The sequence below is a fragment of the Ovis aries genome, chromosome 14 (assembly GCF_016772045.2).
Source record: "Ovis aries strain OAR_USU_Benz2616 breed Rambouillet chromosome 14, ARS-UI_Ramb_v3.0, whole genome shotgun sequence".
Taxonomy (NCBI): domain Eukaryota; kingdom Metazoa; phylum Chordata; class Mammalia; order Artiodactyla; family Bovidae; genus Ovis; species Ovis aries.
This window is the reverse complement of record NC_056067.1, coordinates 16,289,230-16,308,307: the sequence shown is the minus strand read 5'-3', so window position 1 is coordinate 16,308,307 and position 19,078 is coordinate 16,289,230. Positions and strand designations below refer to the sequence as shown.

The window sequence follows — 19,078 nt, the reverse complement described above, 5'->3', positions numbered from 1 at the left end:
GCTCATACGGCATACTTTATCCTCCTGCCAGCGTTCGTCACCACCGCAGCTCCCCATCTGCCAACTTCTGTAAAGTCTTTGGAGGAATATCTGATTTTTCTAGTTGTAAATGTGTTTCAGCCGCGTTTCCAGCTTGCAGGGGCCCTGGGGTCAGCCTCTGGAAGCAGTGTGACCCAGCCCTGTCTGGCCCGACACCAGTGCTGCCGAGAGCCAGCCGCTTTCAGATGCTTCCAGTAAGGAAGGCCTTTCCTTGGCACAACTGACTGGTGGTGGGCCAGGCGAGGGCAGCGTCGGTGCAGTCTTAACGGGGGTGTGGGGCACAGCAGGTCTGAACCAGAGGGATGGAGGAGGAACTCACTACCATGACTCTCTGGGCATTTCCTCAGTGTTTACACACGCTGGTTATTCCTAGCAGCTGACTGTGTCTGTCTGCAAGGGAAGCACGTGGATGGTCTCTCCTGGAATTCACCTGCATTCTATTCAGGATGCTTTTTAAAATCTCCATGTCCAGTCTCCTCTTCTCTTTGTTACTGTTTTTCTAAGGGTGGTGACATCTGGATAAGGACTTTTCATATACCATGGAGGCTTTCATACTCATTATGAATGGAGTCACAAACACTCAGATGACAGATTGTCAGGATTAGCAGACTGGACCAAACAGACTCGTGGCTTGGATGACTGGTTTTCTGAGGCTGAAAATCAAATGCATCCTGGAAACCCTAGAATTTATGTGTTCTTCTGACTGAGTCACCATATTTGCAATCTGTGGGATTAAGACAGCGATCCCCAGAGATATGTAGGAACTCTTCATATGTTGGTTTGGTTTTTTTGGGGAGGGGAGTATGAACCGCAGGATTGTATATTTATGTAATGTGTCTAATTTGTATGTATATCAATATGGAGATATATACATATATGTATATGTGTGTGTGTACCTAATCATGTGGAGGCTTCTCTTGGCTTCACTAGGATGATAATGAAAGTAAGAGTCTCATCTCACTCCAAAGAGGTTCACATAATGAATAAAAGTAATCATAACCAAATTTACCATTATTAATAGCAATCTCATAACTGACTAGCTCAGTAAGATTCAACAGCTGGGCCCCTCCCAAATCCTCCATATCTGGATCCAGGCCTGCCCTGGGGAGTGATCTGAGAAGCAGTCAGGGAGAGGGAAGCCTAGACTTCCTTGGGCGCCTGCACCTGCTCCACTCTCTCCCATTTTTAAAAACTCATAACAAAGGGAGATCTTTTATTTTTTTTTAAGTGGATTTAACTGATCTTGTTATTGTATATGAAAAAGTGACTAATGATACTGTTCCTAAATTTGAAACCTAGACGAAGTTTCTCATTTGTTCAGAAACTCCTTTTCCAACCTGCTGAGAGAATTCTAAAGGAATGTAACACAAGCAGAAGTGTGCCTTCCTGTCATTCCTCCTCACTGGTAGTTTGCTAGGTCAGTAATGTTTCTTGGTACTGACATATTTTTGCAGACTCATCTTCAATAAAAGTAAAGCACAGTAGCCATGAAATTAAAAGACATTTGCTCCTTGGAAGAAAAGTTATGACCAACCTAGACAGCATATTGAAAAGCAGAGACATTACTTTGCCAACAAAGGTCCGTCCAGTCAAAGCTATGGTTTTTCCAGTAGTCATGTATGGATGTGAGAGTTGGACTATAAAGAAAGCTGAGTGTCAAAGAATTGATGATTTTGAACTGTGGTGTTGGAGAAGACTCTTGAGAGTCCCTTGGACTGCAGGGAGATCAAACCAGTCCATCCTAAAGGAGATCAGTCCAGAATATTCATTGGAAGGACTGATGCTGAAGCTGAAACTCCAATACTCTGGCCACCTGATGCACAGAACTGACTCATTGGAAAGGACCCTGATGCTGGGAAAGATTGAAGGCAGGAGGAGAAGGGGACGACAGATGGTTGGATGCCATCACCGACTCAATGGACGTGACTCTGCGTAAACTCCAGGAGTCGGTGATGGACAGGGAAGTCTGGTGTGCTGCAGTCCATGGGGTCACAAAGAGTCGGACACGACTGAGCAACTGAACTGAACTGAAAGCACAGTAAGGGATGGTCATGTTATTAAAGCAAATAATAATGAGGCTTATGACAGAAGTCACAGGGACTTTTACTTTTGTGACTAGACGTGTTTTTAGGGTACATGGTGGTTGCACAAACTAGTATTTGTTCATTTTTTTTAGCATGTAATAGGCACTACGGTGGGCTTCCCAGACGGTACAGTGGTAAAGAGTCTGTCTGCCAGTGCAGGAGATGCAGGAGACTCGGGTTCAATCCTTGGGTTGGGAAGATCCTCGAGAAGGAAATGGCAACCCACTCCAGCATTCTTGCCTGGGAAATCCCATGGACAGAGGAGCCTGGTGGGCTACAGTCCATGGGGTCACAAAGAGTCGGACACGACAGCACAAATGCACCCACACAGGTACTATCGAGGGTACTTTATATATATTAACTCACCAGCTTCTAAAAACTCACTCCCTTGCATCAGATGGTGCCAGCACAGTCCAGGCGGAGGGGTTCATCCCTGTGAATGACAGGCCTCTTCCTCCTCCTGCCAAGTCCTGTTGATGGTGGCTGGATTTCCCATCTTCATACTCTGCCCACCTCCTTCTATATTCAAAACCACTCTTCTCCCTTCTGGCCACCCTGAGTCCCGCCATCACCCTGGGCATCTTCAGCAAGCGCCTGAGACTCACGCAGCCTGGTTTCTTTGTCTCTAAACACCCTCGTGACCCCCAAACACACTCTTCAACCTAAGCCAGCCACCCTAACCCTGGTTCTGACTGCCAGCAGAAGCCATACAGCCTCTGAAATCTGAATTCCACCACTCCCTTCCCTGACCACTCACTTTCTTGTCCTTCCAGCTCACTTGTATTCAAGACCACCAACTCTACTATCCTCCTGTTATCCACCAGCTCTGTCCCAGCTTCACCGCTCTCCTTGGGCACCGAGACGCCTCTGCTCCAGTGTTATCATCTCTTCCTTGGCCCTTTCTCCATCATCCGTCGCACAAGGGATCTTCATCACAGATACCTCCTCCCATAGCACTTTGCCAGAGACTCTGTCCCCGGGGTACCCTCTCTCTCTCCAGCAAACTCAGTCCAACTCTATGGGATTATTCTGATAAGCAAACAGGCTGCCATGTGTAACCCCCTCCCTCTGACCTCCATTGTCCCTTCCAGCCACCTCACGTGTGTGCGGTCCATCAAACTGCAGAAGGAGTTCCCGGCAACCTCCTTCTGCTCCGCACGGTCCAGAGCCTCTTCACACGCTCATCCCTCCCTGTGACACCCTCCACGCTGTCAGATCCAGGACCCAGACAGCAGACACAGCCGCACGCTCCCCCCTCCCGAGACAGTTCCCATGGCGGTGCCGTGTCCTCGTCCTGCTCCTACCTGATGGCCTGCTCCTTCTGTTTCTCTCTGCGGTGAAGGCTCCTCTTCTCCTACATGACCCTAACTGTTCAGGGCCTCTTCCCAGGCTCCCTGCTCTTCATCCTTTTTCCCAGGACTTTAAAACTCCTCTATTTTCTAACAACTCTATAATTTATACCTCCCAGTCCAAAACAGAGCACCACAGTTGGTAAGAACAGAAGTGAAACTCTGAGGTAGAGCAGGTATGCCTTTATGTTACATTGCTGTACTTCAAGCAGTTCTTTTGTGGCAGAGAGGAAAGGGCAGGAGTCAACTTGGCTGCAGGGTGTTGTAGGCGAGTGGAAAGAATGCTGGATCTGAGCTGGCTGACTGGCTTCACTAAGTGCACCTTCTGTGACTTTGCGTGATTCATTTAAGGTTTTTCCTGTGTGTAAACTGTACGACCCCGAGCACAAAGAAAGCCCTTGTGGATAACAAAGAAATGTTCCATAAACCTTTATTTCATAGATGCAAAAGTTGAGGCAGAAGGTGAGGATCATCAGACCGCTAGCGGCAGGGAAGGAAACCCCCTGCACCAATGTAAATTCTCTCAGCTGTGGAAGAGATGAGCAAAATGTTCCCAACGCCCAGACACCAGACCTCCTATTCTAAGATGCTCCTTATAGATGGGAAAGTGGCTACAGGATTCATGATGGTAACAGTGTTCATACGTAATAGCTCAGATGCTACAAGAAAAATAAAATCATTTTTGTAATGATACCAAACAGAGCTGTTAAGCAGTGTTTATAAAAATTTCTCTTTTCTGTCCTTTGGCTCTTTCTCCGCTAAAGCTCCAAGAATGTCAGCAATGTTTCCAAACTTAACAGGAGCAAATGTGGCTGGGAGAGAAGGGTCTATGCAACAGAAACAAGGAGCCATCTTTTGTTTTTATTAACTGCTCTGGTGTAAATTCCCAAAGGATGACTGACACAGACTGTTCTGAAAGCCAAGAGCAAGAAGCCTGCTGGACATGCGGGAGCAGAACCTGTCTCCATCGCCACTCATAAAATCACTGGATTTACTCGGAACAGGAAACAGCTTTCTCAACCAAGATACGTTTTGCTCCACTTCTTTCAACACTTCAAAATTTAAACCCACAGTATCTTAAGAATTCAAATAAGCAAAATAATGTTTCTGATTCTACTGTTCAGGACCGCATTTATTGTCAAGAGTAAATGTGTTCTTGTAGCTGATTGCTTTGGGAACTATTTCCCCTCAGTTTTAAGATTTGAGGAAAATCATATTTTCTGGTAGTGGTTTCAAATTCTGGATGGGAGACTGTCTTCTGCTTAACTTACCAGGTATAGCATCTGAAATTCTTTTTTCCTTTATACAGAAAAGGTGATGGGAAAGCTTCTGAAGAAAGATGCCAGGAAGTTCAGTAGTACATACATATTTTTCTAGTAACTGCTTCATGAAAGCTTATATAAGCATCCTATGAATACATCACCATACCTCAGTAACCACAGCTTCAAATACCTATATCCACCCAGCTGCCCTGACTCAGTCCTGCTGCCAGGCCTTTATGGCTTGGCGTCCCGCTACGAGGGATGGTTAAGGGAGCGAGACTTGCTCGTGGGTTTAGCCTGAAAGGAACTGGTAATAACGATGGGAGAAGAGATCCTGAAAGATGTCATCTGGTCTGCACTAGAGCAGCCTGAAGCTAAAGCCAGGCTCATGTCCTTAGGTATTATGTACTAGGCTGTTTCCCTACCGCGTTCTGCCAAGCCTTTGATAGCACAGAGGAAGAATCCTTAATTAAAGCACATAAATAGGAATACAGAATTTCTGAGGAGGAAAGTCAGAGACACTATTCTTTAAATGGAACTGAATGGAAAGAAGATGATCAGATTGGGTTTCTAAAAGAGCACCCAGGCAGGGTCTCTGGGGCTCTGCAAATGCCATGTGTATTATCACGTTGTGTTGTGCTAAGTCGCTTCAGCCGTGTCTGACTCTGCAACCCCAAGGACTGTAGCCCACCAGGCTCCTCTGTCCATGGGATTCTCAGGCAAGAATGCTAGAGTGGGTTGCCATGCCCTCCTCCAGGGGATCTTCCCCACCCAGGGATCAAACCCACATCTCTCAGGTCTCCTGCCCTGGCAGGCAGGTTCTTTACCACTAGTGCCACCTGGGCAGCCCTATTATCACATTAAGTCCCAACATTTAATACTAGAGAGAAAACAGTTTTCCAATCTGAAGACAAAATTCAGCCTCACCAAACAGCCATATTTCTCCCCCAATCTATTAGGCAACCAACAGAGTTAACAGGTGGGTATCAACAAAGAAACGAGAATGCTCACCTCCATTTCATACATAGGGGGCCCGAGGATGTCTTTCAGAGCATGGAAGTCAATCAAAATTGGCATTTCAGGTGGGAGGGCCAAGTCGGTAGTGTCACTGACAGGGTTGGATTTTCCATCTTCTAAGATGTGTTCTTTGCAACCTAAGGGAGAAAATTTTACTTAAGAACACTCAGAGACGTGCAGGATGAAAATTCATTATCAGTAAACATCAGTGGATTTCTAGTAGTTCAGTCACCTTTATATATGTATGAAGGCACAAAAATGCACCTTGTGTATCTGTGTAACACAACAGAAGAATTAGTCTTTTAAGAGCCCCTGAGGATGACACAGAGCGTTGCTCTGTTCAGTTACTTTTACTTGTTTGTCCTCATCTCCCCCTGTTAAAGAGTAAGCCCCAGCAGAGCAGCAACCTTGCCTGTCTTCTTCTCAACCATTACATTAAGCTAGGAGCAATGCCTGGTACTCCTCAACTGCTGGCCTTGAGAGGCCAAACACTCAAGGGTCAGATGCACAGATCAACGTGCACAGTCCTCTGTGAAATCAACACAATCTAAACTGTTCAAGTCCCTCTTCAGAGGAGTTCCATCGGCTGTCCCATTTCTATCGGGCAACGAGAACTTGGAAATGACAGAACCCATAGAAGCAATGCCTCTTGCGTAAACATACAGCTCAGCTCCAAGGTTATTATTTTCCAATAAAAACAAATATAATTGTCAGTGCCTGGTAAGAGAACATGAAGCCTGGCTCGAAACCCCTATAATAATGGACCATTTCCTTTACCTGCCTAAGAGCCCTGGTTGCTGACATCTTGTCAAAGGACTGACTCATTGTGGTTGGGATTAGACATCCTGGGAACAGGAGCCAGCTGCCCTAGCAGACCTTTTCTATTGGTCTTTGTAATTTCACTCTGAGTAAAGAAAAATGTTACTTACGTCTATAGCCAAAAACCGAAAATGAGAAGAGGTTTAAAAATGCAGGAAATATCTGGCTCTGTTCAGCTTCATTCCCTGCTTTTCTTTTCCTTTAGTTCTGTGATAATTCTTCTAGCTCTTGTTCTGTCTCACAAAGTGTTTTAAGAATATTTTTCTTTTATTACTTTCTTTACATATACCCTTCTTTCTGGAGATGATTACTGTATATATTAACATACAATGCATGATAATTATAAAGTCACCTAAACATTGTATATTCACATGTATTTATTCTAGTTTTCCTATGATCCTTCTATTCTGATACCTCATGAATTTAAAATTATTTTCTACTAACTCTTTTCTTTTCAAAAGTGACTACTGAAAATGTTTAATAATATTAGACTCCATTGATAACTGGACACATCCTGGAATGTCCCCAAGAGATCCCTGTGTCTTGCGGCCTTGTAACATCAGGGTGAAGGCCTCTGCTGGCTTACTCTTCTGCTGGACCCTACAGGGCTCTTCTTCAAGACTGAATCATGAGTGCAAATGGACAACAGCTCAGACTTTTTCCTGCTTGCTGGCTACTTGACTTTATACAAAGAATGAAAGAGGAAACTCTGTAGACTGCCAAGTGCAATGCACACACTGTATCCCAAGTGTGGGTGTTAACTTACAGATAATCTCACAGTTCTACTTCTGCAATGTCACTTGATCTTTGGCTCAGTCAGATTCTGAGAAGTCTTCCCTGATCTTTCCAACTTCTTACAGTGCTTACTTATCTGTTTCACAAAATCGAGCAGTTCCTGGGTTACTCGGTGGCACGTGGGAGATTTTCTGCCTGCTGCTCTGTCTGCAGCAACGTCAATGATTGAGGGTGGGAAGGCACTTAAATCAACAGCTTAGCTACACACAGATCTCAGAGCAGGAACAGAAAGCAGGTGTCATTGCTTAATTAAAATTAATGCACAGAAAAAAAAGCACTACTGTCTAAGGTTACCGTACACTAAAAATGAAGGGCTCTGAAACTCTGGCTGATGCCTAGAAGAGGCTGCAAGCTTCTTTAACCTGTTGTGTTTTGTGTCGGGCTTTCCCGAGATCTGATTACAGTTGCCAGTCTGGAATTCACCATCACAGCAGGAAGGAAAACTGGATGGGTGAAAGCCAATCCACATTTATGTAATCGATGCTTTGGGACATCCCATCGCTTTCAGAGTAGAGCAGTGAATTCAGCGCTTTGAGCACAGAGTGGGTGGGGGTGGGGAGAGCTACTTCTAATGTGACTAGACCTTACACCCAAAGGATGGCCATTCACTCCAGGCTCCAGGCACAGCAGCTGGGTAAAGAAAAACCAACAAACTTAGAACTAATCTGTGCTTTCAAATATTCCACCATGGAACACAAGCCTAGAGAATTAAAGCTTCATGTCAAGGAAATGGTGCCAGCCAATCAGGAAAGACAGGCTGGCACCGATTTCACGGGCCATCTGCCACACCGTTGTTGTTTAGTTGCTGGGTCATGTCTGACTCTTTTGTGACCCCATGCACTACTGCCCACCAGGCTCCTCTCTGTCCATGGGATTTTCCAGGCAAGAGTATCGGAGTGCGTTGCCATTTCCTCCTCCTTCAGACTCCTCCGCAGGAATCTTCCCAACCCAGGAACTGAACCTGTGTCTCCTGCATTGGCAGGCGGACTCTTTACGACTGAGCTGCCAGGGAAGCCCCTACTGTACCTTGGGGAACACAAAGTGAGCAAGGAGATGGATTTTCACAGAGTGTACACTTTGATTCCTCATTAAACGTCATCTCACCAACATGCCATTCCAGGAATCAGGCCCAGGTTAGAGCTGAACCCTAAGTCCTCGAATACGCTTTCAGTACTCAACTCAAATGCCCCGTTCTCCCTTGTCAGATGGGATCAGCACCAGGAGAAGACAGTTGCAGCATCCCTGGGACTCGTGATTGGCCTTGCCCCAGATCACAACATTCATGCCAGATGGACTTTCTGAGGCACAGCAAACAACAGCAACAGACCAGGACCCTGTCCCACAGGTCCCTCCTGCCGGAACTGCACAGGTAACTGTCTTCTATGCCCTGATCTTGGGGTAAACAGTGGCTCTTAACAAACGGGTAACAGTCACATGAGAAGATGATTATTTCACCAAGAAGCTTTTTAAAAAATAATATTTATTTTTATTTATTTATTTGGCTGCACTGGGTCTTAGTTGCAGTGAGGCATGTGGGATCTAGTTCCCTGACCAGGGATTGAACCCAGGTCCCTGTCACTAGGGTCTTAGCCATTGGACCACCAGGGAAGCCCAAGAAGTTTAAATTATAAAAGCCAAGTTACATTTTCTGGTTACCAAATTAAAGTAATCAATAAAGTTTAAGAAATGACAAAACATTTCTTCAACATTAAAAAGAATGGAGAGATCTCAAATACTACAGCTTATGGAAATATAAGTTGGTTCAATCTTTCTGAAAAGCCATTTGTCAATATACTGAAAGTTTCCTAAATATTCATAATCTCACACCCAGTGATTCTATTTCTCAGGAACCTATCTTTAACTTTAAACAAATGCTTAGATAACAAATCTACTCACTGTAGCACTATTTTTAACAGCAAAAATTAGATCCAATATAAGACGCAACATTAGGAGCATGATTAAGTAAACTGTGGTACACCCACGGATCTAATAAAATACTATACAGTCACTAAAACTGCTTTCTAAGTGTTCTTTTTTAATAATTTTTTTCCCTAAGTGTTTTTAAGTGATGCAAGAAAACCCTTTTGAAACAACATCAAATGAAGGAAAGAGAGGAGTAAAATTTCTCATGCCATGCTGCTGCTGCTGCTAAGTCGCTTCAGTCGTGTCCGACTCTGTGACCCCATAGTCGGCAGCCCACCAGGCTCCCCTGTCCCTGGGATTCTCCAGATAAGAACACTGGAGTGGGTTGCCATTTCCTTCTCCAATGCATGAAAGTGAAAAGTGAAAGGGAAGTCACTCAGTCGTGTCCGACTCCTCACGACCCCATGGACCACAGCCTACCAGGCTCCTCTGTCCATGGGATTTTCTAGGCCATGAATCTTACTAATATAAATGTATATAAGAATGAAGTTATATAATACAAAATGTTAATACAAGTTGTTCCCTGAGTTATGAGGTTAAGATTATATGAGATAATCAATAAATAAAAGTCTCCAATCTTGGCTCTGGCTTCCTAGCTGGCCTTGAAAAAAGCGACTTTACCTCTCCATATCTGGTTTTCCAATCAGTGAAACCATAACAATTATAGTAACCCTTAGAGAGTTGCTGGGAGAATTTGATAATGCTAAAAGCTTTACTATTCATAAATGAAAAACTGAATTATATAGAGCAGAATTTAACACAGACTTCTAAGACGCACATGTCTTACTCCATAGCCCATTTCACTGGAAGAAAACAAAATGCTTTCTATACCCCAACCCCACCCAGGGCCCCACAGACAGGGCTTTGACCACACATGACCGTAGGGGATGACATAAACTATTTTTTCTATTCTATTTAAGAAAATAGAAAAAGATACCAAGACTCAAGACTCTGCCCCATGTTTCTCATCAGTATTATCAGCCCGTCCTGAGTCTAATTCAGGACATAGCCAGGGTGGTCAGGGGCTGAATGGCATGAAGGTAGCAGATAAGCAGATAGCACCAGAAGCTGAACCTGCAAGGTACTTGCTCTGCTGGCACAGCAAATGTGGACCTTGGTACCGCAAGGGTGTCACCACAGCTACTACCAAAGGATATTCTATAGCTGAGAACTCCTGGGGCATGAGGGGCAGAGCGGGCATGTCAGCCTTCCAAAGCAGCTGTCACCAGGACACGATCACGTGATATTTCCCAACCACTTTTCCCATCAGAGGAACATGATTTACATAAACAAGCCCTAGTGCCAAAGAATCACTGTGGGAAGGAGGGACAAAGGAAGGTCCTGAGAGAGGAGGAGGATAAGAGGAGAACAGAGGGGTGTAATACCCCAGCAAAGTCCACTAGCTTTCTTGTTTGTTTTTAAAAAAGTTTCTTACCTTCTGAACAAATCTTGCAGCAAATGGTGTCTCTGAGCAAATGATCCAACCAAGAGAAAGTAGCAGAGGCCAGGAACAGGTACCAACACCAACCGCTACTCCCAGAACGTGGCAGAAAGAAAACTCCACCCTACCACACACAGCCCCAGGTTATCTACAATCACCTTTACTCAAGACAGAACCTTGCAGGTATCACTTATTCTCTATATTCTGCTTAACTTGAAGCATATGCTACACTCTCTAGCCCCCTCTCATGAGTTCAAAAGCTACATTTTGTGGTACAGACATAAAACAAACCCCTTCTTCTAGATTGTGAAAGAAGTATTCATTTTCATGAATAACAGGGTTTTTTTTTTTTTTTTAACTCCTTTGGGGTAGGGATGGAGGAGAGGATGGGGTGTACAATACCGTTGACTGCAACCAGCAATCAAGTAACAGGGGTGACTCAGACACAGGGGGTTAATTCTCCAAAGGAACAAATGCTACCTGTTCCTGTCATACTAATACGATGTCCCCAAGAACATCCAGATCTCATTCTGAAGCTTAGCAGAATTCAGGAAGTGTCAGGAAATTCAAGTACAGAAATGGAACCACGATCCATTAAAATTTAAGAACTAGGCAGAAAGTAAAAAGTCTGGTCCAATCCTTCATTTTATACTCCAGGAAAGGGATGGAAGATTGAGCAAATCTCCTGAAGTCCACAGTAAATCACAGACCGCCTCGGGATTCTGGATGTCTGGTCAAGGGCACGTTTTGTTCTACCTGAAGTCCGGTTTAGGAAAGCTGCCTGTAGCTCAGGAGTTCCTTGACAAGCAGCCCGGTGGCAAATTTAGAGGTTATTTTTTCCTGACTGAAAATAATCAACTCATCTGCCATCACATACAGTTCCTATCTATGACTACTGTCAGAAAAAAACCGTGAAAGACTTAGAAAAGAGCAAAACACAGATTACTGGGCGAGCCGTCCAGTGTGTCCTTCCAGGCTGTACCTTGGTGCCTTTCAGCTATTTTCCTGTAAGCTGTAGGAAACTAACAGTAACAGAGATGACTCCTGTCCACAGAAATGAACCAGTATTTTGTCCTCTCCCTTTCCCAAGAAGCTGGTTTTGCAAATTAGTTTCAGCATTCCTGATCACCTATATAGATGTCTATGTTTTGAATTCTCCAAATCTTACTAAGATCGATCTTACTGGTTCTCTCATTAATAAATGAGTTCATTTAAATCTCTAACACGTGTTCATTTTATATCTGTGTAACAGTGATGATTTTGCCATTAAAAATTATTACCCTTTAATACTGAACAAAAACAAATCTTTCTAAAACGTGACCAATTCCCACAGGAGTCACCCCTTACTTAAGCTGAAATGTTTAGATTTTAAAACTTTAGGGCCTCAGACAGATACACCAAATTGCTTTAGATACAAAAACATGAACTTTCCATTTTCAGTATTCCTGATTTGGGGTAGATCCTCAGAAACATCCAGGAGAGACACAACTGATCCTCTTTATTTCCAAGAGGCCTTGGAGTCAGACAGCTTGGATTTGTGGTCCATTTCTTACAAGCTGGTATGATTTTGGGAAATTTCGTTTTTCTGGGGGGTAACTCCCTTAACTATGATAATATGTATGTAACATACTGTTGATCATTTTAGCCACTTGAAGTGTACAATTTGGTGGCATTAAATCCATTCACAATGTTGCTGCAACCTTCACCACTATCTATACCTGAAGCTTTATCATCTGCATATAAACTCTGAACCCACTGAATTATAACTTCCCTTTCTTTCACTCCTGCATCCAACTGGCAACCTCTATTCTACTTTTCTAGCTCAATGAATTTGCCTATCTAAGCAACTGCATATTAAGTAGACTTCTGTAATATCTGTCCTTCAGGGTCTGGTTTGTTTTACTTAAGCATAATATTTTCTAAGTCTAGTCATGCTGTGGAATATATATCAAAAATTTCCTTTTCATGGCTGAATAATATTCCATTATATGCAGACACCTCATTTTGTTTATCTGGTCATCTGCTGATGGACCCTTGGGGTGTATTCATCTTTTGGCTACAGCGAATAATGCTGCCAGGAACACTGCTATCATTCCTGCTGTGAACTCTTTTGGATATATACTTAAAAGTGGAATTGCCTGCTTACAAGGTAGTTCTATGTTTAACTTTCTGAAGAACTGATGGACTGTTTTCCACAGCAGCTGCACCATTTTATATTCCCATTAACACCGCACAAATGTTTCAATTTCTCCACAACCTCACCAATGTGTGGCTTTTTATTTTCCATTTTATTTTATTACAGCCATTGTACTGGATATGAAGTAATGGCTCACTGTAGTTTTCATTTGCATTTATCTAATGACTAACAATGGCAGGCATCTTTCCATGTGCTTGTGGGCCATTTGCCCATTTTCTTTGGAAAAAGTGTCTATCCAAGTCCTCTGACTCTTTCTGAACTGGGTTGTTTTGTGTCGGCTGAGCTGTAGGCAGGTGTTCTTTATGCATTCTGGATGTCAATCTCTTATCAGTCACATAATTTGCAAATATTTCCTCCCATTTTATAGGGTTTTTTTTTCTCCTTACTTTCTTATGTCTTTTAATGCACTGAAGTTTTTAATTTTGATGAAGCTCAATTTACTTATTTACTTTTGTTACCTGTGCTCTCGGTTTCATATCCATGAAGTCACTGCCAAATCTAATGTCATGAAGATTTTCCCCATTGCTTTATTCTTGATGCTTAATAATTTTAGCTCTTAAGTTCAGGTTATTGATCAACTTTTAGTCAACTTTTATATATATTATGAGGTAAAGGTCCAAATTCATCCTTTTGCATGTGAGTATTCAGTATTCCCAGCAACAGTTTGCTGAAAACACTTTGCTTTCCCCACTGATCTAGGCATCCTTATTAAAAATCAACTGACCACATATGTGAGCCTTTCTTTCTATTTGTCCCGCTGGCTTATATATGTCTGTCTTTATGCCAGTACCATACCACCTAATTACTGTAGCTTTGTAGAAAGTTCAAAGTCAGGACATGTGAGTCCCATATTTTGTTATTCTTTTTCAAAGATTGTTTTGGCTATCTGGAGCCCACCGAAATTTCACATGAATTTGAAGACTAGCTTTTCCATTTCTCTGAAAAAGGATGTTGAAGTTTTGGAAGAAAGACTGCATTGAATCTACAGATCTCAACAATGTTAACTCTTCCTATTCATGAACACAGGATATCCTTCCATTTACTTGGGTCTTAAAAAATTTCTTTCCATCAATGTTTTGTAGTTTCTAGCCTACCAGTCTTTTGCCTCCTTGGTGAGATTTATTCTCTAGTATTTAAGTTTTTTAGATGTTACTGTAAATGGAACTGCCTTTTAAATTTCATTTTCAGATTGTTAATTTTCCTAAGCCCTTTAAGCTCCATTTCCTCATCTGAAAAGAGAGAAATGGTATGAACACTGCAAATAGTTGTTACAGGGATAATGGATACAGGATATACAGGAATAATGAAATCATAGTATAGCTTCTAAGGTTAGGGTTGGAGCTGTTCGGCCTAAATTAAAATCTGACACTTACTAGCTGTGAACCTTGGGCCTTTATTTAATCTTCTGTGCCTTCGTCGTCTCATCTGTAAAATGGGCCTAAAAATAACCTATCTTATAGGATCATTAAGAGGATTAAATGAGTAAATACATACATGTAAAGTGCTTAGGAAGGAGTCTAGCAAACGGCAGGAACTTTATAAATGACAATTAGCCTTCTTGCCTGAATTATCACAGAGCCTTCTAATTTGGTTTCTCTTCCGAGTTTCCTATTATCCATTTTATTCACTCTTTGTAAATGAATCTTTCAAATCACTACTCTAATTACATTATTTCCAGACTTAAAATTAATCTTTACTAGGTTTTCATTACAAATTAACTTCCAAGAGTTGCATTCAAGACCTACCACCACATAGTGTCAAATTACCTTTCTAATCAAAGCTCCCACTGGAATGCCTTTTGAACTGAAAGAGTACATAACCACCACCCATAACTCAACTAACATTGAAGGAACACAATCCAGGGTAAGATACTTCACCCTAGAGCCCCTATCTGCAAAACGTCAGATTACAGGAACTCTAACCTTACCACACCAATTCATCACACGTGCTTCATACAAAACAGGCATTCAATTATGATTTGCTGAATTCAGTTGAATTTGCCTACTGCATTCTGTTTTTGAAAATGTTATTGGAGTACAGTTGATTTACAACGCTGTATTAATTTCAGGTATATAGCACAGTGACTGCCTATTGCATTCTTAAATCTTAGTAACATGTGTGGACAAATGACGAATCACCAAAACACTTAATCACTACTTCATTTGCCAAGAAATTACCAGATTTTTAATGCTGACTTTGTCAAATAAATGAAAATTTAGGCTGTAGTAAAATCATTACTGAATGATTAAAATTTTTTCTTGAACGTTGAATCCAATCACACTGGGCTCCTGAATCCTGAAGCAGTGGCAAAATGAAACTTACAGACTGGCTCAACTGCATCTGTGCGCAGAGTGTAGGATGTGTGCTACTAGGTGTATTAACAGGAAGCTGGCAGAGAGGTCATGCATGAACCAATGAATGGGAATACTGTTGACATCTCAACTCCTTAGCATACATGGGAATGTAAACATGGATCCAGACCCCATTTAGCTATAAAGGAAAAGACTTGTATGGCTGTAGTTATAAAACTACTCTTGAAAAAAACTGAGTAGTCTACTTTAAAAACTGAGATGTGATGCTGAGATTGTAAGTGACTTTTGTTATTTCTTACAAGACAGTAGAAGTATGTGCCTCAAAGCTAAACTGACCACAGATGAAAAGCATCTGAGAGCCTTCTCTTAGGAAGGCAGAAAGGGGAAAACAAAACATCTAAAAACAATTCAGAAAAACCTGAATATCTTCCACTATATAATTTGTCTGTCAGTTTCAGGTTAATCTTTTCCAGAAAGCCATCTTCCCAGCCAGAGGAAGTGTGCTGAATGCAACTGAGATTCAAGTTACTGACCCTGGCTGCCACGGCGTCTGTGCCTGCATAGTTTCAATCTGTTTTTCTTTCTTTTCCTTTTTTTTTTTAAAGGAACTAGTCATAATGGAGAAATCTGTGGATCAAATGCCCAGAAAAACCTTCATGCTAGCAAGAAAGCTTTTCAAGCCCTTTCTGCCAATACTTTCTTCATTATTTTGGGGATCAACTAAACATTTCTATATAATAACTGTTGAGATAAAGATGGACATTATGATTGTGAACCATTTCTCATCTATTCATGAAAATAAAGAACATCAAAAAAGGTATCTGGAAAACTTTTTCCCCCCATCTATTTCAATGAATTTTGAGATGTAAATAAATGACTATTTTGTCTCAATTTACTAAAACCAAATTTTAAAAGCTACAATATTTATAATAAATCAAATGAAGCTTTCAATGATCAATTCAATGCCTCTATAGCACTTTAAAAACCAGCATTTATCCCATATCTAAATATTATTTGTTTATATCTACCTCCCCCAATGGACTACCTGTTACAAGTTCTCTTTCATTTCCTGCCCAGAATCCAATCTAGAACCCAGCATATCATAAGTGTTCAGTGACTGTTAGTTGACTCATGGAATAAATCAGTGTTATACAATGGTCCAAAACATACGACCCTAACTTTGTACCAGACAAGAGAGCTTGTATCCTGTCTCCCAGGGTTTGTTTTTTTTTTTTTTTTTTTGCATTAATAGATCTCCTTTCCTGTGTCAGAGATTCAGAAAACAGTCTTGGGGAACTACTTGGATTAGTGGTTAAGAAGTAGAGACTGTCTGCAGCTTTTTTTAAAGTAGGTATTATTTTACTACCTTGTAACTTAAGGCTGGTTTTGATAATATATGTCAATGCCACCCAAAAGCCACTGCAACTTCCTACATGATTCATTAAGTGGAACAATGCCTTTTTAATTCGTTGTCAATATTTGATTTTCCTGTTTCCAAATACAGTTTAAAGAGCAAACATTTATTTGTCTCCTATCATACGGAAGTAAGGTTTTTCCTTCATTACAGCTTCCTGACAGTCTACACAGTCAAACAAATCTCTCTTAAACCAGGCCAGTACTGAAGAGGGAACAATCAGTGAATCAGCATAAACATCAGAACAGAATATAGAATATGTTCATGATATGGGAGTACATTCCAACATGACATTTTCGTCTCAACATTAGAACACCAGTTGGTTCTGGATGTTTGGACACAACACACTGCCTAATATCCCTACAAATGTAAAGGATTTAGCATAGAAAGTCTTAATCTCTAAATTTAATTGGATCTTGGTTTGCAAAATCCAATTAGCTGTAATAGACCCCTACAAACTCCTAAGACTTCAGAACCACCAGCAAGCGAGCCAGGTGCCCTGAGACTGAAACTCTCTCTTAAATCCATATTCCTTAACAGTTTACCTTAGCTTTCTCTTTGACGATTAGAAAACTATTTGTCCTGAGTCACTAATACAGTCAAAGGAAAGATAAGCATGAGCAGATGAAGAAAATACTTTAAAATCCTAAAAATGCAAAAATGAACCAAAACTTCTTGGCCCTATCTGTGCAACCTGGGTCTTTAATAAGAAACCAGCTCACGTTTGATGGATGGATATTCAACAGTACAAACTTAAATGCTGGCTTAGAAAAACCCTTCTGATAATAAAGTGTCTTAGACTGTAATGACTATTGAACCATTGCAGCCTTTTAAGACAGTAAATTCTGTAAGGATCAAAGCTGGGCGGTTTAAAAATTGGGAAAATGTAGACCAATTTAAATTCAGCCCCCACAGCAACACTAAAACTGTGGCCTGTCACACTCTGTTCAAAGACCTCTTAACATCCGATGGAGGCATTTCTTCAGAAACTGAAAATTGGACTTCTGAGTATTATTGTAACAATCTAAAATAAACAGCTCAAGCATCTGGTCTGTGGTTTGGGGTTCAGAGGCAAGCACACAAATTACTCTCTCTTTTTTGTTCTAACACTCGCCAGAAAGGAAGATACGGGATTTAGGCTAAAATGTTTGAGGATTTTTATATAGAACTGGAACCAAGTAATAAGAAATGACTCAATTACCCTCACTTCATTAAAAACAGCTAGCAAAGTTTGTATGTGCTAAAACAAAACAAACAAGAACAGTATCAATGAAATCCATCCTCATTAAAAGTTGACTAAAGAAAGGTTGTTTCAGTTGTTACTAAAGCATCATTCATTTGCTTGTGGTCTCATTAAGCTTTCCTCCCCTCAAGGCCTACCCAATTGTGCTTCTCTGTTTCTGCTGCACAACAATTTCCACCCTCTATTAACAACCCAAACCACAGGTTTTCTTTAAAACTCTAAACAAACTATTTTAATCTTCAGGAATGGGGGTTGTATTATCAGAAATGAAATGTATAACTTTCTTTAAAATAAGTTAAAAAAAGAAGTCTGTGCCAGCCAGCCCTCAAGACGGTCCCCAGAGGCCCTACCCCGTGGAGTGCCATCTCTCTACGAGGATTGGCAGGTGTGACCCACGGAGCATAGCAGAGTGAGGATTATAAAAGCCTGCAGCTTCTGTCGCGAGCTCTCTGTTTCTTTCCTAGCACAGTTCTCTCACTAAGGGAGGCCAACAGCCATGTCCTAAGCTTAGCGAGAGGCCACCGTGGCAAGAAGCTGAACACCTGGCCATCAGTCAGCAAGGAAGCCACGTTGTCAAGTGATAGTGTGATTTTAAGAAGTATTTCTCATCTTGATCTGACCAACACTGTGGCTCACAACCCCCAAGGCGTTTATATATCCTAAGTATTGACAGTGATAAAGGTGTCTTTCCTTATGCAAATGAGGTGACTTCCAGGAGTACCCAGGACAGTGCTGGTGGCCAGGAGATTAGAGGGCTGGAACTTTCTTTCCCACTCCCTGATTTCTGGGGAGGGGGCAGGTCTTGAGGTTGAAGAAGTCACCACTGGCCAGTGATCTAGTTAATCACAACTGAGCAAAGAAGCCTCCATAAAACCCCAAAGCAGAGCTCTTTGGTCCATCTTTGGAGAGCTTCCCTGTGCCCACCTGTTGGGCCCCAGGCTCCGTGAGGACAGAGGCTCCCTGGCCCTATGTAGTTGATTCGTACTCTTTAATATCCTTTCATAATAAACCGGTAATCTACTGGGTCAAAGGGGTCTCCTGAGTTTTGTGAGCCGTTCCAGCAAATTAATGAAGGTAGAGGAGGAGGTCATGGCAACCTCCAATTTGAGCCAGTTGATCAGAAGTCCAGGTAATAACCTGGGCTTGTGACTTGTCTCTGAGTGAAGGGCAGTCTAGTGAGGCT

General features: G+C 41.9%; 1 protein-coding gene and 1 long non-coding RNA gene across 3 annotated transcripts in view; one reads left to right on the top strand and one right to left on the bottom strand.

The window, feature by feature from the left end:
* LONP2 (lon peptidase 2, peroxisomal) overlaps positions 1-19,078 on the bottom strand; it is an 81,527-nt gene that overhangs the window by 7,638 nt on the left and 54,811 nt on the right. Inside the window, exon 12 of the mRNA XM_004014972.6 lies at positions 5,746-5,888. Coding sequence (XP_004015021.1) covers positions 5,746-5,888 — 143 coding nt within the window. The remainder of the gene's footprint in view (positions 1-5,745; positions 5,889-19,078) is intronic.
* Positions 6,186-17,655, top strand: LOC121816474 (uncharacterized). 2 transcript variants are annotated; one of them, XR_006056087.2, is made up of 3 exons: positions 6,186-8,734; positions 10,744-10,912; positions 15,844-16,112. It is a non-coding gene; the product is annotated as an uncharacterized LOC121816474 (long non-coding RNA). The 2 variants fall into 2 exon arrangements; XR_009596155.1 differs by having other exon boundaries at positions 10,744-17,655.